At 38.7% G+C, this 14,237-nt stretch overlaps 2 protein-coding genes across 5 annotated transcripts in view; one reads left to right on the top strand and one right to left on the bottom strand.

The window, feature by feature from the left end:
* The window catches only part of FBXO33 (F-box protein 33), a 71,689-nt gene that overhangs the window by 43,240 nt on the left and 14,212 nt on the right, over positions 1 to 14,237 (top strand). The gene's annotated exons all lie outside the window — the stretch shown is intronic.
* MIA2 (MIA SH3 domain ER export factor 2) overlaps positions 1 to 14,237 on the bottom strand; it is a 47,368-nt gene that overhangs the window by 10,757 nt on the left and 22,374 nt on the right. For all 4 annotated transcript variants that reach the window (XM_074996813.1, XM_074996812.1, XM_074996815.1 and 1 more), the window contains 10 exons: positions 13,848 to 13,968; positions 13,196 to 13,242; positions 12,672 to 12,762; positions 11,046 to 11,184; positions 5,986 to 6,087; positions 4,758 to 4,818; positions 4,385 to 4,420; positions 2,688 to 2,755; positions 1,679 to 1,761; positions 625 to 753 (listed from right to left, as the gene is read on the bottom strand). In XM_074996813.1, coding sequence (XP_074852914.1) covers positions 625 to 753; positions 1,679 to 1,761; positions 2,688 to 2,755; positions 4,385 to 4,420; positions 4,758 to 4,818; positions 5,986 to 6,087; positions 11,046 to 11,184; positions 12,672 to 12,762; positions 13,196 to 13,242; positions 13,848 to 13,968 — 877 coding nt within the window. The remainder of the gene's footprint in view (positions 1 to 624; positions 754 to 1,678; positions 1,762 to 2,687; positions 2,756 to 4,384; positions 4,421 to 4,757; positions 4,819 to 5,985; positions 6,088 to 11,045; positions 11,185 to 12,671; positions 12,763 to 13,195; positions 13,243 to 13,847; positions 13,969 to 14,237) is intronic.

Consider the following 14,237-nt stretch of genomic DNA (forward strand, 5'->3'; position numbering starts at 1 on the left):
TTCCTTAGAGTCTAGGGCCTAGACTCTACACTTCTGGAGAAAGTGATGCCACAAATGAGTAAACCATAGTTTAGCAGTCCAGTGTTGCAACTAAAATTACACGTTGGACTGCTTTAAAAAAGTGATTGGGAAAATTATTTTCATGTTTATCGAGGGATTTTATTTTATACTAAACAGGCTGTTTTTAAATACTTATGTAGGTCACCATCAAGAGAAAAAGGTAGAATAGATTAACTAAGAATACAAAAGATTACTTGGAGAGCCAGTAAGCACTAGGTTTACTGAAATGCTTACTGGGTAAACAGGTGAGTGGCCCCTGCCCTAACCCTGTGGCTGCTCAGTTGCATCTGCGCTGGAGCAGCCCCATCCCAATCCACAGTGGGCAGGCTGGCCTGCAGCTGCCCCCACCATGCCTGGCAGGCAAGACCTCTACCCCACAGAGGCAGCAGGACTGCAGCGCTGGTGGAAACCTCAGTCCTGGCTGCCCTACACCAGCCTGCCAATGGTTAAACGGTATAATTTTAATCCCTTAATTATTTAACTGTTTTAACAGACATTTAAATCTCTATGATCAGAGGAGAATGAAATTCAGAATAGAGACATTTTGAAATTTAAGAATTGTACCTCTTCCTCCACCACCTGGAAGCATAGGTGAAAGTCTTAAGGGACCCTCCAATAAGGTTGGTGGGGAAAGGAAAGCTCTTGTTTCAGATGAGGGACGGCCCATGGGTGAGGGTCCATACGGCGAATGCTCTAGAACAGTTACAATAAAATACTCAAATTCAGTGTTCGCCACAGCAGATGTAGTTTATTTTTCACAATTTAAATCCAATGTTAAGTCCAAAGTGAAAGGAATCTGGTGGTTGATAGGGTGTTCTAGAATGAAGCCACAATGTGTCATGCTCTGTCTAAATCAAAAAGGCATTTCAAAACTCTTATTTAGACTAGCTGCCCAGTAGAAAAGTGTTTATGGGCACTAGAATAATTTATATACTCCAAGTCAGCTTTTAAAAGAAAAAAAAAAAAAAAGAATGATCTTCACTGGCACAAATGATTGCTATGCTTATGAAGTCAAGAATATGCTGTTTGGGGGGTGGGGGGGAGGAACCAGAACCACCCCCACAATCCCCAACCAGTAGAGTAAACTCTGTTTTACCAAATACTGCATCAACCAGAACTCTCAAAATAACCAGCATAACTTCAGCAAACCCTGAGCCATGACACCGCTTCCCCTTCTTATTCTGCTGGAGAGCAGAGCTGAGCATATAAGCTATACCCTGCCCCTCAGGGGCCAGCCCGCTCAGCACCCATTCTGCATCCCTCCGTGCTGCATGTGCGTGCAGCCTGCAAGCTCCTCTGTTCTCCTGCCCAGTGTCCGCTGCAGTCACTTCAGCGGCTTCCCGGGCTGCCATATGCAAGCTCCACAAGCAGCTCCACACTGTCCACACCAACAAGATAAATGGTGTGTCAGTTGCATGGGAGATGGCAGTAGGAGGAGATGAACTTTCTTACTGGAGGGGTAGGATATTGACCCCCATCTGTGCCTCCCCCAGCTGCTCTCTAACTGGAATATTTGATCATCCAGCAACCTACCAGTACCAAGTTTGCTGGATATGAAAGAGTTTAATGTATTTTACAAACCAAAGAAATTATTTTTAAAAAGTAAACTCCATTGTACCTCTGCCAAATGGTCTAACTGGGACATCAAGAGCAAAAGGATCTTTTTCTAAAAGGTCAAATTTAAATTCCATTTCAGTTAATCTGTAAATACAGAAAGAATAAAAAAAGGGGAGTTACTAACTTTAAAGAAAGTGTACCAGTTTTCTAGAAATCTAAAACATTCTTGACTAACATTTCTATTGAAATACAAAATTAATCAAGAATTCCATTTCCTAAGTGGTATCAAAGCTATTACATTAGCTAGTGAAGTAAACTACAAAGAAAAATTATCAAACACAGAATAAGTTATCAATTTAACCTCCTTCCTTCTGATATGCTGAAAAGTAAACACATCATAATTCGTACATTAAAAATGGAACAAAATGTTACCAAGCCCCAACATCACATTATCCTCATTCATTTACAGCACTTTTAAATGGATCTAAGTAAATAATACTTAATTTTAAGAATACAAAATTTCAATAAGCAATGTTCCTGGTTATGCTAGGAGATCATTGAACAAATTCTTCATTCTCTCTCATACTATTTAATTTCGTATTTTTAACCAGATGTTACATTTATATGCTGTAAACCTCACAAAATTTCAGTTGTCCCCATCTTTCATTACCAAAACAGTAACATCTTCTCCAGCAGTACTTAGGCCAAGATGGACTAGATAAGGTCCTTCTACCATTTTTAACCATGGAGAAGAAACTGAACACACACCATGCTACCAGCAACATGCAACCTAATGGCTATTAGCGCAATAGGTACTGTTGTGTGGCTTAGAGATCACTCCTGCTCATTCTATGCTCAACATTCCCCATTTCCACAAGAAGCCCATCACTTAGAAATGTTTCTACTACTCATACAAGACATTATCAAAGAACATTACTAAGGCATGGAAAAAACTGGGCAAACTGTATTCCTACAAAACTTTAGGCTCATTAGTTCAGGGTTTCATAGTGGAAATGCATAAAATTGCAGCTAAACTACAGTTTTCAGAATCTGTCCAGTACAGTACTTACTTTTGTCTGTTGTGTGCATTTTCTTTTCTCATATCATTGAGGTGTCTTTCAGTTGCTCGGGCTGTCAGCTTTAGTTGGGGGAGGGGGAAAAAAGAGCTTTCATAGTTTGTACACCACCTGGATTTCCACGAAATATTTTTAACTGATAATTTGTCGGCCTGTTGCTCATAACATAAAACTAGTTTTATCAAGTACAGTGGAAACTGTCAGATTTACTTTTTAGGAAAGTGCAAAACATACATATATTGGATTTCCTCAGTAAAAAAACAAGTATAATATTTTTAATAGCGATCCACAGAGGAAACAGACCAAGCAACTCTGACTTGGAAGATGCTGCAACTTCTAGACATTGTGTATTATAAAGCTCAACTGTGACATCATGATCAGTGTAAGTTATTAGCAGTTCCCTTCAAGTCAATAGTTAAAACATCACATTGTGAGAATCAGTCTTAGTGGGAATTTTAAGCATCTACACTCCACATCAGGATTTTGTCATATTTACAAATAGTGCAAATCAAAATAAACCAAGAAATTAATAAAATCATGGAACAAATGTTTTAAACTGATTGTAATCTTAGCGGACAGCAGATGTCTAAACCTGAAGCAATATTGAAATAATATCTCAAGTTAAAATTAAGATAAGAGATGCTAATTTTTAATATTTTCATAAGACCAGTACAATAAACAAAAAAAAAATCCTCTCATTTACTTCTGAAGCAGAGGAAGCAAATTTAAAAAGAAAGTCCGTATCTAAGAAAGAAGGGAAAAGGGGATAAAACATGGTCTTTGTTCTTTTCTTGAATAATTATTTAAACAAGAAAAAAAAACAACCCACATATTTTATATTAACCAAGGGCCAAAACTATTCCCAGTTACACACACAACTGTGACTTCAACGGATGCTACAGATGAGTATCTGAGGGCAGAATTTAGCCTCACCTATCCTGACTTATAGAGATTCTTTAAGATACGTACTAAAGTTAGTCAGAGGGAAATTTATACCATTGAAGTATTATGGCTATACCTGGAGAGCTCCAAAATTACAGGCAAGCAAGTTTTAATGACTTGAAAGGCTTAAAGATTTTAAAGGAAGTTCCTATCTGAAAACCTGTAAAAAGTACCATGCTTTGGCAATATAGGGAATACCCTAGCATGAAGTTCTATTAACATCAAATAGGATTATCTCCCTTTGCAAGACTGAAGTATTTTAATATGCCATTTTTATTTTCCAGTTTAAGTAGAAGAAAAAATTGGATTTTGCAATAACATTCTTACAATACAAGAAAAAAAAAAAAAAGGAACAAAGTTGTCATGGGACAAAATGTCTTCTACTATTAGATAAAGGCAGTGCAGTATAGCCAAAGAAGTTATTAAAATGGCATTGAAACAAAGCCCAAGTTTATTTACAAAACATCAAACATTTGTTCAACAACAGCAGCTTGTTCCAGAGGATTTGTTTCTACAGCAAGTGGTATTTTAGCATAATTCTGGCAGAATTAAAAGAAACTTTAATTACCACAGCTCTTTTATCTGAAAAATTACTAATTTTTTTTTTCCTGTTAGGTTTCTGAATGACAAGCTTTCAGTTTCTCATTTGCAAGAGCTACACTAAAGTCAAAATACAATGCAATTGTTCAGTTTGAAGAGCAGTATATTTTTTCTGACAGAGCTAAGAAATATTAATAGTTGGAACTCACCCAATTATCATGAGCTTTTTTCTCATGTGAAGTAATCTATTAAAGAAAAATATTCATTAGAACACCATTAAAATATGTTATTCTCCTAACACAAAGCAATAAATTAAAACTTCAAAGCTATTTTCTGATTCTTTTGTAAGATGTGCAAATACATTATTACATAATAGGCCTCCAGAATTTAAACTGAGAAGTTATAGTCATTCAAAAATGCCACCCACTTGGTAGACTTTGCTAGCTGTAATTTATATCCAGGTATGTCTGATGACATTAAATAAAGAAAACCAAATACAGTATTGCAAGCACCTTTTAAGAGGTGGTTTCAAGTTGAAAGTCAACTTTATCATTCCTCAATAAGACATCACAAAGTATATACCTGACTCTGATAAGAATGGATGGTTCTGTCTAGCTCTTCTTCCAGATCTTTTGCTCGTTGTCTGTAATAAAAATGTAAGCAAAACACAAATTTCAAATATGACCACCGCCATAAACAGTGACACTGCAAATAAGTTGGAGTCCATATACAAATACTATTCTCATCTATAACCAAGGGCTATTTAAAGGATGAATAAAAAGGAGAATGGGGAAGGGAGAGAGCGTGATCCTAGGCCTTGCTGAAGTATTCCAAAAAAATGCCTGAAAAAGGTGGTTTAAGTGGCAACTTGAAGATTTCTCTGGCATAAGGAAAATCTTCCAGTAGTATAGAACCAGAACAGTCATTCCTACCCTATTCCTTTTGGCAGAACCTAGTGTAGGAGGCACATTTTTGCATACCTGCAGTTACCAGCTGCTAGAGTTGGCCCTTGAGAATCGTTAGAAACTTAAGAACTGCTGCAAGGTGCACTAGGAACCAAAATTACCCAGAATAAGGAGACATAAAAGATAATGCAAAGCCATCTTTCTTTAAGCATCATGGCCCACATCTACATCCTTCTTCAGGTCCCTGTCTTAAACACAGCTCACCTCATAACTCAAGGATTTTAAGAGAATTTAGTTATGTTCCAGTGTTTGCAATATTCTTTTAGAAAAACTTACAAAGTAGTAGGAAAAATTTATATTTATTCTGCTTAAATATGAAAGGACAGATTATGTTCTGAAGTGAGCTTTTTTGTTTACTCTTGTGTGCCAACATCGAGAATGCCAACACGTTTCTCTGAACTGGATTAATCAATTAACTAATCAGCAAAACCTAATTATCAGCCATCAAATTATGGTTAAAAATTCTGGAACTTCCAAGGAAGTAAAGGCTGAAGAATGATGCCATAGTTTGGGAACCTAAAAGAAAACTATCCTACCCATGCTGCTTTGTAAATAAAATGGAATGGAGAGAGAAGAAAAAAAAAATTTAGATTCTAGAATTATACGCAAACACACTGGTGGGAGAAGAGAGCATACCAAGAGGCACTTGAGTGCCATGTGTATTTATAATCACACAAACCCAAGAAATTCATTTGAAGGAACTTGCACGATTGTAGAAAGCAACAAAATTGAGAAGAATGACAGAACACATTCCATAACAATGCATTATAATTAGTAAATTTACTAATTCTCTAGTGGTTTTTGTAAACTGAGCAAATACCAACAGTAAATAAAAAATTAAGTACCTGTAACTGTTCAACTCTTCAGCAGCATGAGTAATTTTCTCATCTACTTTAGAGAGTCTTTCTTCTTTCTGTAACCTCTCCCTCTCTTCTACTGTTAGTTTCCTTTTAACACAGACGCATATGGTTAGCTGTATCTCAAATAATAGTTTTACAGTTATTCTCTCAGGCTCCATCTAGATTCAGCCTCGGTGCCGCCTGCATGATGCAAATAAGGGCTCACGAAATTGCAAATGACTGCTCATTTTCCTCTCGTGAATCTGCAGACAAGCAGCGTAGACATGGGTCTGCCAGCAAAACCACCCCCTCACCAGCCCCTTATCCCTGATTTTTTTCAGGCATAAGGGGCTAGCAACAGAGGTTTTTGCCAGCAGAACCACATCTGGTTAGGCTTCAGCTGGAGTATTGTGTCCAGCTCTGGGCACCGCAGTTCAGGAAGGATGTGGAGAAACTGGAGAGGGTCCAGAGGAGAGCAACGAGAATGATCAAAGGTCTAGAGAACATGACCTATGAAGGAAGGCTGAGAAAATTAGGCTTGTTTAGTTTGGAAAAGAGAAGACTGAGGGGGAACATGATAGCAGTTTTCAGGTATCTAAAAGGGTGTCATAAGGCAGAGGGAGGGAACTTGTTCTTCCTTGCCTCTGAGGATAGAACAAGAGGCAATGGACTGAAATTGCAGCAGGGGAGGTTCAGGCTGGACATTAGGAAGAAGTTCCTAACTGTCAGGGTGATCAAACACTGGAACGAATTGCCAAGGGAGGTGGTAGAATCTCCATCACTAGAGATATTTAAGAAGAGGTTAGATAGATGGCTGTCAGGGATGGTCTAGAAAGTGCTTGGTCCTGCCGTGGGGGCAGGGGGCTGGACTCAATGGCCACTTGAGGTCCCTTCCAGTCCTACTATTCTATGATCTGCACTGCTTGTTTTCTGCGGTAAATATGCAAATGAACTGTGTGAATAAGCAAATGAGCAGCCACTTGAAATTTCGACAGCCCTCATTTGCATCATGCTGCTGGCAGCCAGACTGAATTTAAACACAGCCTCAGGAAAAAAGCTCATTCAGTGTGACATTCACCCAGACGAGCAGAAAGATTGTGGTATATAAGCCTATCATGTTTTTATACTAAATTTACATAGCTTGTTAACCAATAAATTATGAAAATTTGGAAGGTTATGGTACTACCATCACCACACTCAAATAAGTGTCAGTGCATGCTTTGAAAGTTAAGACAACTACATTTGTATGAGTAAACCTCCCTGGTTTTCTCAGTATTAAGAACTGATTTTTTTCAAACTGAAGAATTTACACTAATTTTCAGTAAGGATTCCCAGTACTTTCTTTCTATATAGAAACATACTGAATTCCTAGGGAATTGAGGATTTTAAATTACTATGTAAACACATTAAAACAAAACAAAAGCCACCAAACATTAGAATGAAACTCTCACCGCTCTCTCATGCGCCTTGAATTGCGTGACTGTTCTGGGAACCACTAAAGCATTGGAGGACAAAAAACACACTCCTATGCACATAAGGCAGCCCTGCAAAGTGTTCGTAACTATTAGTCCAGCCCAAAGGCTAGACTAGCCTTCTTCCCTACACAAGGGTTCTTAGCCACTAGGCTGCATAAATATGGACCTATTAGTCATGCCCTAGCCTCTCCCCAAATTGACTTATATATCAGGCTATACAGAGTCTAGCCCTCTTATGTCTCCTACACATCACTAGGAAGCCCCAAATTTGTTAAATTTATGTCAACCAGCTATTGCAGTTGTCATACACAAATGTTCTCATCCACACTAGACTTTTATCATGCATTACTTGCTACAAGAATACACAAAAAGAAACTTTTCATAATGTGCACACCCTGATGTGGAACCTCCTTCAACTACATTCCAGCAACCACAACCTGAACTAGAAATGGGAAACAGCCTGATCAATGCTGTGGGTTTAGCCCAGGGGTGGGCAAGAACTGTCTCAAAAGGGGCCACAGGCAGAATGTCTGGGGGCTACAGAGAGTGTGAGAGTATAAAAAAGAAACACTTTGGCTGTGTCTACACTAGCTCCCTACTTCGAAGGGAGCATGATAAGTAGGGTGTCAGGAGATGATTAATGAAGTGCTGCACTACAAATGCAGCACTTCATTAAGCTAATTTTCCCCCATGGCAACTTCAAAGAGTTAAACTTTGAAGTGCCAGCTCGTGTGTAGCCACGGCTCACCCACAGGTACTTCAAAGTGGCTGGGCAACTCTGAAGTCCCTTTACTCCTCAAAATTTTGAGGAGAGTGGTAGCACTCATCTTAATTCTGGGGTTAGTCTGAGGAGATCCTACCTCAAGTAAAGGGTTATATTAAGTATTCTTCCTAAATTTTTATGTTCATGTGCGACATGACTTTTGTTATTGTAGTAAGATGAGGGCCTAAACCATAAACTGCAGGCCTGGCCAACAATGGTCAAGACTTTGCTAATATAAAGGAAAATTAAGCTATGAGCAAGAGGCAGGGCTTGCTCATTGAACTTGGCACAGACAGGCTGATAGTGCAGAAACATTAACTGATCCTAGGCACAAGCTGTACACATAGTCTAGAGGGACAGTAAGACCACCTTGTTAAAAACATCTTGGTAGCAACCCACTCCCCACAGATAAGAGGGGCATACTGACCCAGGTTCAGGACAGGCTCTAAAATGACAGCATGATGGAAAAAACAATTCGATAGACCCATCAGGTGTAAAATAATGGGTGGTAACTAGGTAATGTCAGAGGGTGGTAACCTGATACATTACCCATAATGTGTAATTTGATTGTTCCTGTATATAAAAATGTCTTCTCTTGTAGGGGCTGTCTTTGTCCAGCATAGGGAGAAGTGGGAAATCCCACTGACTGAGTTAAGTCCATTGCCAGAGGTACTGATGCACAGTGATTCATTACAGTCTGTTGACAATTATCACCGTTCCTTGTTTAACAAGGAAACTGGCTTGGGTGCCTTCATCTTATCTGATTCTGTGGTCTTTAGGGGCACTCTCAAAGACTGCGGTGCTGGCTACCTGTGCAGAACCAGCATAATATACAAAGGGAGCATACAGATGCAACTGAACAGTTATCATTGAACAGAAACATATATATTTGTCAGGAAACCCCAGAAGGGTTCCTTACCAAGCCGAGAACTTGCTTGCTGCCCCTGCCACTTGACTCAGGCCCTCTGCATGTTCTGATTTGCCCAGCAACTGGGGGGTGGAGAGGGGCATTCCCTTAATGACAACAGCTGCAGAGGCCACATGGGAGAAAGCAGAGGGCTAGCGAGCAGCAGAAGCTTTGGGGGGGGGGGGAGAATGGGGAGAGAGGGAGAAATTATGGCTCTGCACCCCCTCTGGAGAGTGCCCCACCACTCTGAGCACCCCTGAGCTATAGCATGGTGATAGATGCAAACTAGTGGAATTACTGTCCTATTCAACTGATAGGGTTAAGTATCTAACAGATCTGTTGAAGTTTCGAAAAAGACTTCAGTGACTTTGAAAGTGTTACCATTCACTCTTCTGATTTTAAACTCTGTTTACCCATAATTACAGCATTTTTACAATGTATTGTACATCTCAATATGCTGGTTTTTGCCTGCCCCAACTTGATTCAGCCATTGCAAGTAAACACAGGAAAACCTCAGATTTTGAACAGCGTGGGAATGAAGGTTGTTCAGCACTCTGAAACGCTCAAATCTGAACAAATTGTTAGGGTTTAACTATCCAAAGTTCACAAAAGAACATTGACTTAGTTATGCAGAAAAAAAATGCAGCTTTCCAGTTTTTGTAGTTTATGTTTAACACAGTACTACACTGTATTTGTGCTTTCATGTTTGTTTCAGCTGCTGTCTGATTGTGTACTTTTGGTTCCAAATGAGGTGTGTGGTTGACTGGTTGGTTCTTCGCTGTAAAGCTCAGTTCCTTATCTGGCTGCAATAAGCTACAATTATATAATTAGTACAGCACACTTCTGCACATAAACACTTTTAAAACTAATACCAATCACCTGTCCCCATAAAACAGTCACAGTGCTAAAATATACAAGAGGCAGACAGTCCTTTCTTATCCAAGCATTTCAAGATTAACAACATACATGTTCCCAATATATTTCATCCATCACTTCAAAAATTAATAAATCACATCCATATCCAAAAACAAAAATGTGAAAAATTGTTCAGCTTCATATCAATTTACCAAGAGAGAGAGCATTTATCATATACAGCGCTTTTTTTGTTTGATTGTTAAAGAGAGCAGCTGGTACTCAGCTGACTCCCCATCTGCTTCTGCTCCCTAGCCAATCCTGTACCTGGGGCTGCCAAGGTGCCAGTACTCAGTACCAGCAAATATACTCATCCCTCGCTATACAAGCACAACTGGTTCCTATCTTTTTTGCTTGTAGGCAAAAACTCGTAAGAGGGACACTAAATCCCTATTAAAATAGGTGTAAAAGTCTCTGATTAGTTCCAAGTGCTTGTAGTGGCAGCAGGTGGTGCTGCTTTTGAAAGGTAAGTGAACCTGAGGTTGAGAGGGGGTTAAAGTCTGGGGGCAGTTTGGGGCCATGAGCGTGAGGGAGGATTAAAACCTGCAGGTGGCTCAGGCGGAGGAGGCGTGCTCCTCCTGGCTGCAGCAGGGGTACCGGGGGCGGGGGGGGCGGGAGGGCCTGTGGGGTTCAGAACGGGATGGGGGGGTTGCGTGGGGAGCTGTGGGAACGTTGGGACTGGGGGAGGGGGCATAATGGAGTTGCCAGAGGGCGAGTGTTGGGAGCGGGTGCTGCGGGCCTCCCCGCACCCCAGCCAGGGACCCGGCTTGTGTAAGCGGGGAAGTTCACTTGCAGAGTGAACAATTGTAAATATATATGTCCCTCGTTTTAGCAAGTACTCATAAGTAGAGTACTCGTTAAATGAGAGGAGTGTACGTGCACAAGAGAAAAAAAAAAAGCACTAATCATGTATATTACCATCATCATCACCACCACCACCACCCACCCGCAAAATCTTCCCTTAATCAACCACTAAAAGCTTAATGTAAAAATGTAGTGGTATCAGTACCTGTGTAGCTTCATTTCATTTTCTTGATATAGCTCTGTCATTACTTTAAGTTTTTGCTGAAGCTTTTGAACTTCACTTTCAAAATGTGCATTTTCAGACTGCAAGGAGACTTGCTCACTTTGAAGTTTTTCAATACGTTCTGTTAAAGTTAGAGATAGCTAAATACACAGTGAATAATGCATAGTTTATAAAGTTAAACAAAATCATCACATCACAGAAAGTAAAAACTTTAAGCAAAGTTTTATTAATGAAGGCCTATTAGAAATTTGGGAAATAACACAGGGAGAGATCTCCCTACACTCCATAAAATACTGTCTCCTCTTTAATTTGTTTTTAATTTGTGATTTTTTTTTCCACTGACTGCATAATTGAGTAGTTTTGCTCATTGGCCTTAGAGCAGGACAGGGAGTCAGGAGTTCTACTTGGTCACACTTAGTCACTTAAGCTCTGTTTTTCCATCTGTGGTTTAAATGGTTCAGAAAGCCAGTACTTTTCTCTGGAGGATGCTGCCATTTTGAGATGCAGTCTAAGTTTTCCGGTTGTCTATTATTTGCTTGAGCGTGCTCAAGATGACAAGCAGCATGAACAACATTTCATGGAAGTACAGAAATACCCCACTCATCCCAGCTGGGGTTAACCCTGAAGCATCATGATACATAACATAGAGCGATGAAATAATTTAAATGTCCATCATGTTATTTATTCAGTTGTAAACTGTGCTTCCTTTAAATATATTTAAACCTCTGAAGTTCAAAGGCCCTAACATGAAAGAAGTTAGTGAGTCAATTAAGTCAAGGAGGACACCTATCTGATGGTAACAGAGAAGCAGCCATATTAGTCTGTACTCCACCCCCCTGCCCCCACCAAAAAAAAAAAAAACCCAAAAGCAGCAGAAAGTTCTGCTACTTATCTGATGGGTGAGCATCAGACCCTTAAAAGTTACAAGAAAAAAGCGATGCTCTAGAGGACAGATTTATCCAAAAAGCTTCCAGGGATACAGCATTTAAAATTTCCAATTTTCTGCTTATAGCATTATTTAGGTGAAAAGCATTGGCTAATTAGATGTCAGACATATAAAGCTACAATAACTTTATTTTAAAATACTCCTCCTTAGAATTAAGCCTCTGTATCCTTTTGTCCAACAATGAAGATGCGTCTACGTCCTTTCCAAGCAAAGGTATTTTTAGAAGACAATAATATTGTATTCCAACTACATTTAATGAACAGCAACTTTACTTAAAAATTGTTTCACAATTAATCAGCCCGTTCATAAATATTTCATACTGAAAACAATGACATTTTCAGCAATTCTGAAAAAAAAGAAGATTTTCAATACATTTGAGTGACAATTGGTGCATTTGCAAAAGTGAAACCTAGTAACATTAAAAATGGCATCTCCACAGTCTATACTACTTAAAAGACTAAAACTCCGTTAAGACCAAATTTTTAGAACTGGTTAAGTCACTTCAAAATCTAATGGATTTTTAGATAACAGAATAAAGCTATTTGTATAAACTTCATACTTTTCCACAAAACAAGAATGAATAAGCCAGAGTTATTCAAGGTAATGAACAACTTCTCTCAAAAATAACTGACATTTGTAAATTATCAATATGATGTAATTACCTTTAAGTTCTTCTTTTGCTTTACCTTCATCTGCCAATTTTAAATATACTTGACTTCTTTCTGCTTCCAGGGTTTTTAAGCAAGCATTTAACTATATTACAATAAAATGGGAATTAGAGTGAGACCGTTACTGCCTGAAAGTCTCAATCCTACGTGAATGCATTTCTCAGATAACATAAAATTCTTACTTTAGTATTGCATTATGGCTGTAACAACAATTGATTAATGCTTGGAAATGTAATCAGCTAATACACTATGTCAGGAGGATAGGATAGACTGCATTCATTCCAGAGTCCTGGACATTAAAAAGTGTCAATTAAGATTTTTAAAATATGGGAAGAGATACTTAGAAAAAATGTTGAGAAAAACTCTGAAGTTTGTGTGGATATAATTATATCCATTACTAGACATAACAATAGGATGGCATGTACTTTAAATAACAGTTTTCTTTATCTTTCATGTTTTCTCTGGCCTCTTCCTTCCAAACTCTCAAAATCAGTACATCATAAAGTGTTACTACATACCTTAGCAACATAGATCAGCTTCTTTATAGTTCTTTTTTGCTGGTCGTCTAATTAAGAGCATAAACAGAAAAAAGAACAGTGAACTCGTGAAAAACAGCACACGTTTTGACTGGAGTGTCCATTTACTACTTGAGCATTGGCCTGCTACACCCAGGGTTGTGAGCTCAATCCTTGAGGAGGCCATTTAGGGATCGGGGCAAATAGATGTCCAGGATGGTGCTTGGTCCGGCCAAGAGGGCAGAGGACTGGACTAAATGACTTCCTGAAGTCCCTTCCAGTTCTAGGAGGGGTGTGTGTGTGCATCCTTATTCATGAATACATTTTTCATAAAAATTAGTTTTGGTTTCCAGCACACTAAGCACAAGGTGAAACACTCAGTGTGAAAATGAAAATTAAAGTTGACTCTTCTGACATTTTAAACACACAAGCTGACTCCTTTCCAGATGACTAGGCATCAACTGAACTGACTGGGGGAAAAAAGGCAATGAAGCATGCATTTAGTATTCTAGAGGAACATATTTTCAGGAAATACAGCTTCTATCTTTAAAACAAATTAATTTAATCACAAGATTTGAAGAGGTCTAGTTATTCTGTTCTCGGGGGTATGAGGAGAGAAAGGAAGGCTTAGAAAACAAAATTGTTCTGATTATACCTAAAGGGTCTCCGTTTTCTGTTTCACCCTTTATATCAACATCCCCGTGGTTATCTTCAGTATTATCTTCTCCAATTGCTGCAATCCAGTCTTCCATCTTCAATAAACATTCTGTCAATGACTAGATATTACCAAATATTTAAAAAAAAATTAAATCCAAATATCAAATATAGACAGTAAACTGACTACCACACTAAATCTTCTTTCAATTTTTTGGTGTAATTTACTAATTTCTCATTAATATAGCAAAACTAGCCTGCTATCTAGGCACTACAAATATTTCTTAATGATGTTCACTGGGAGCATCTGAAGAGGTCTATATTTTCATACATATAAAGTGCTTGCAAACTGAAGCATTTTTTTTTAAGATGGCAAGTATTCCTATTTACT

The sequence above is a fragment of the Carettochelys insculpta genome, chromosome 6, assembly GCF_033958435.1.
Source record: "Carettochelys insculpta isolate YL-2023 chromosome 6, ASM3395843v1, whole genome shotgun sequence".
In the NCBI taxonomy this organism is placed as follows: domain Eukaryota; kingdom Metazoa; phylum Chordata; order Testudines; family Carettochelyidae; genus Carettochelys; species Carettochelys insculpta.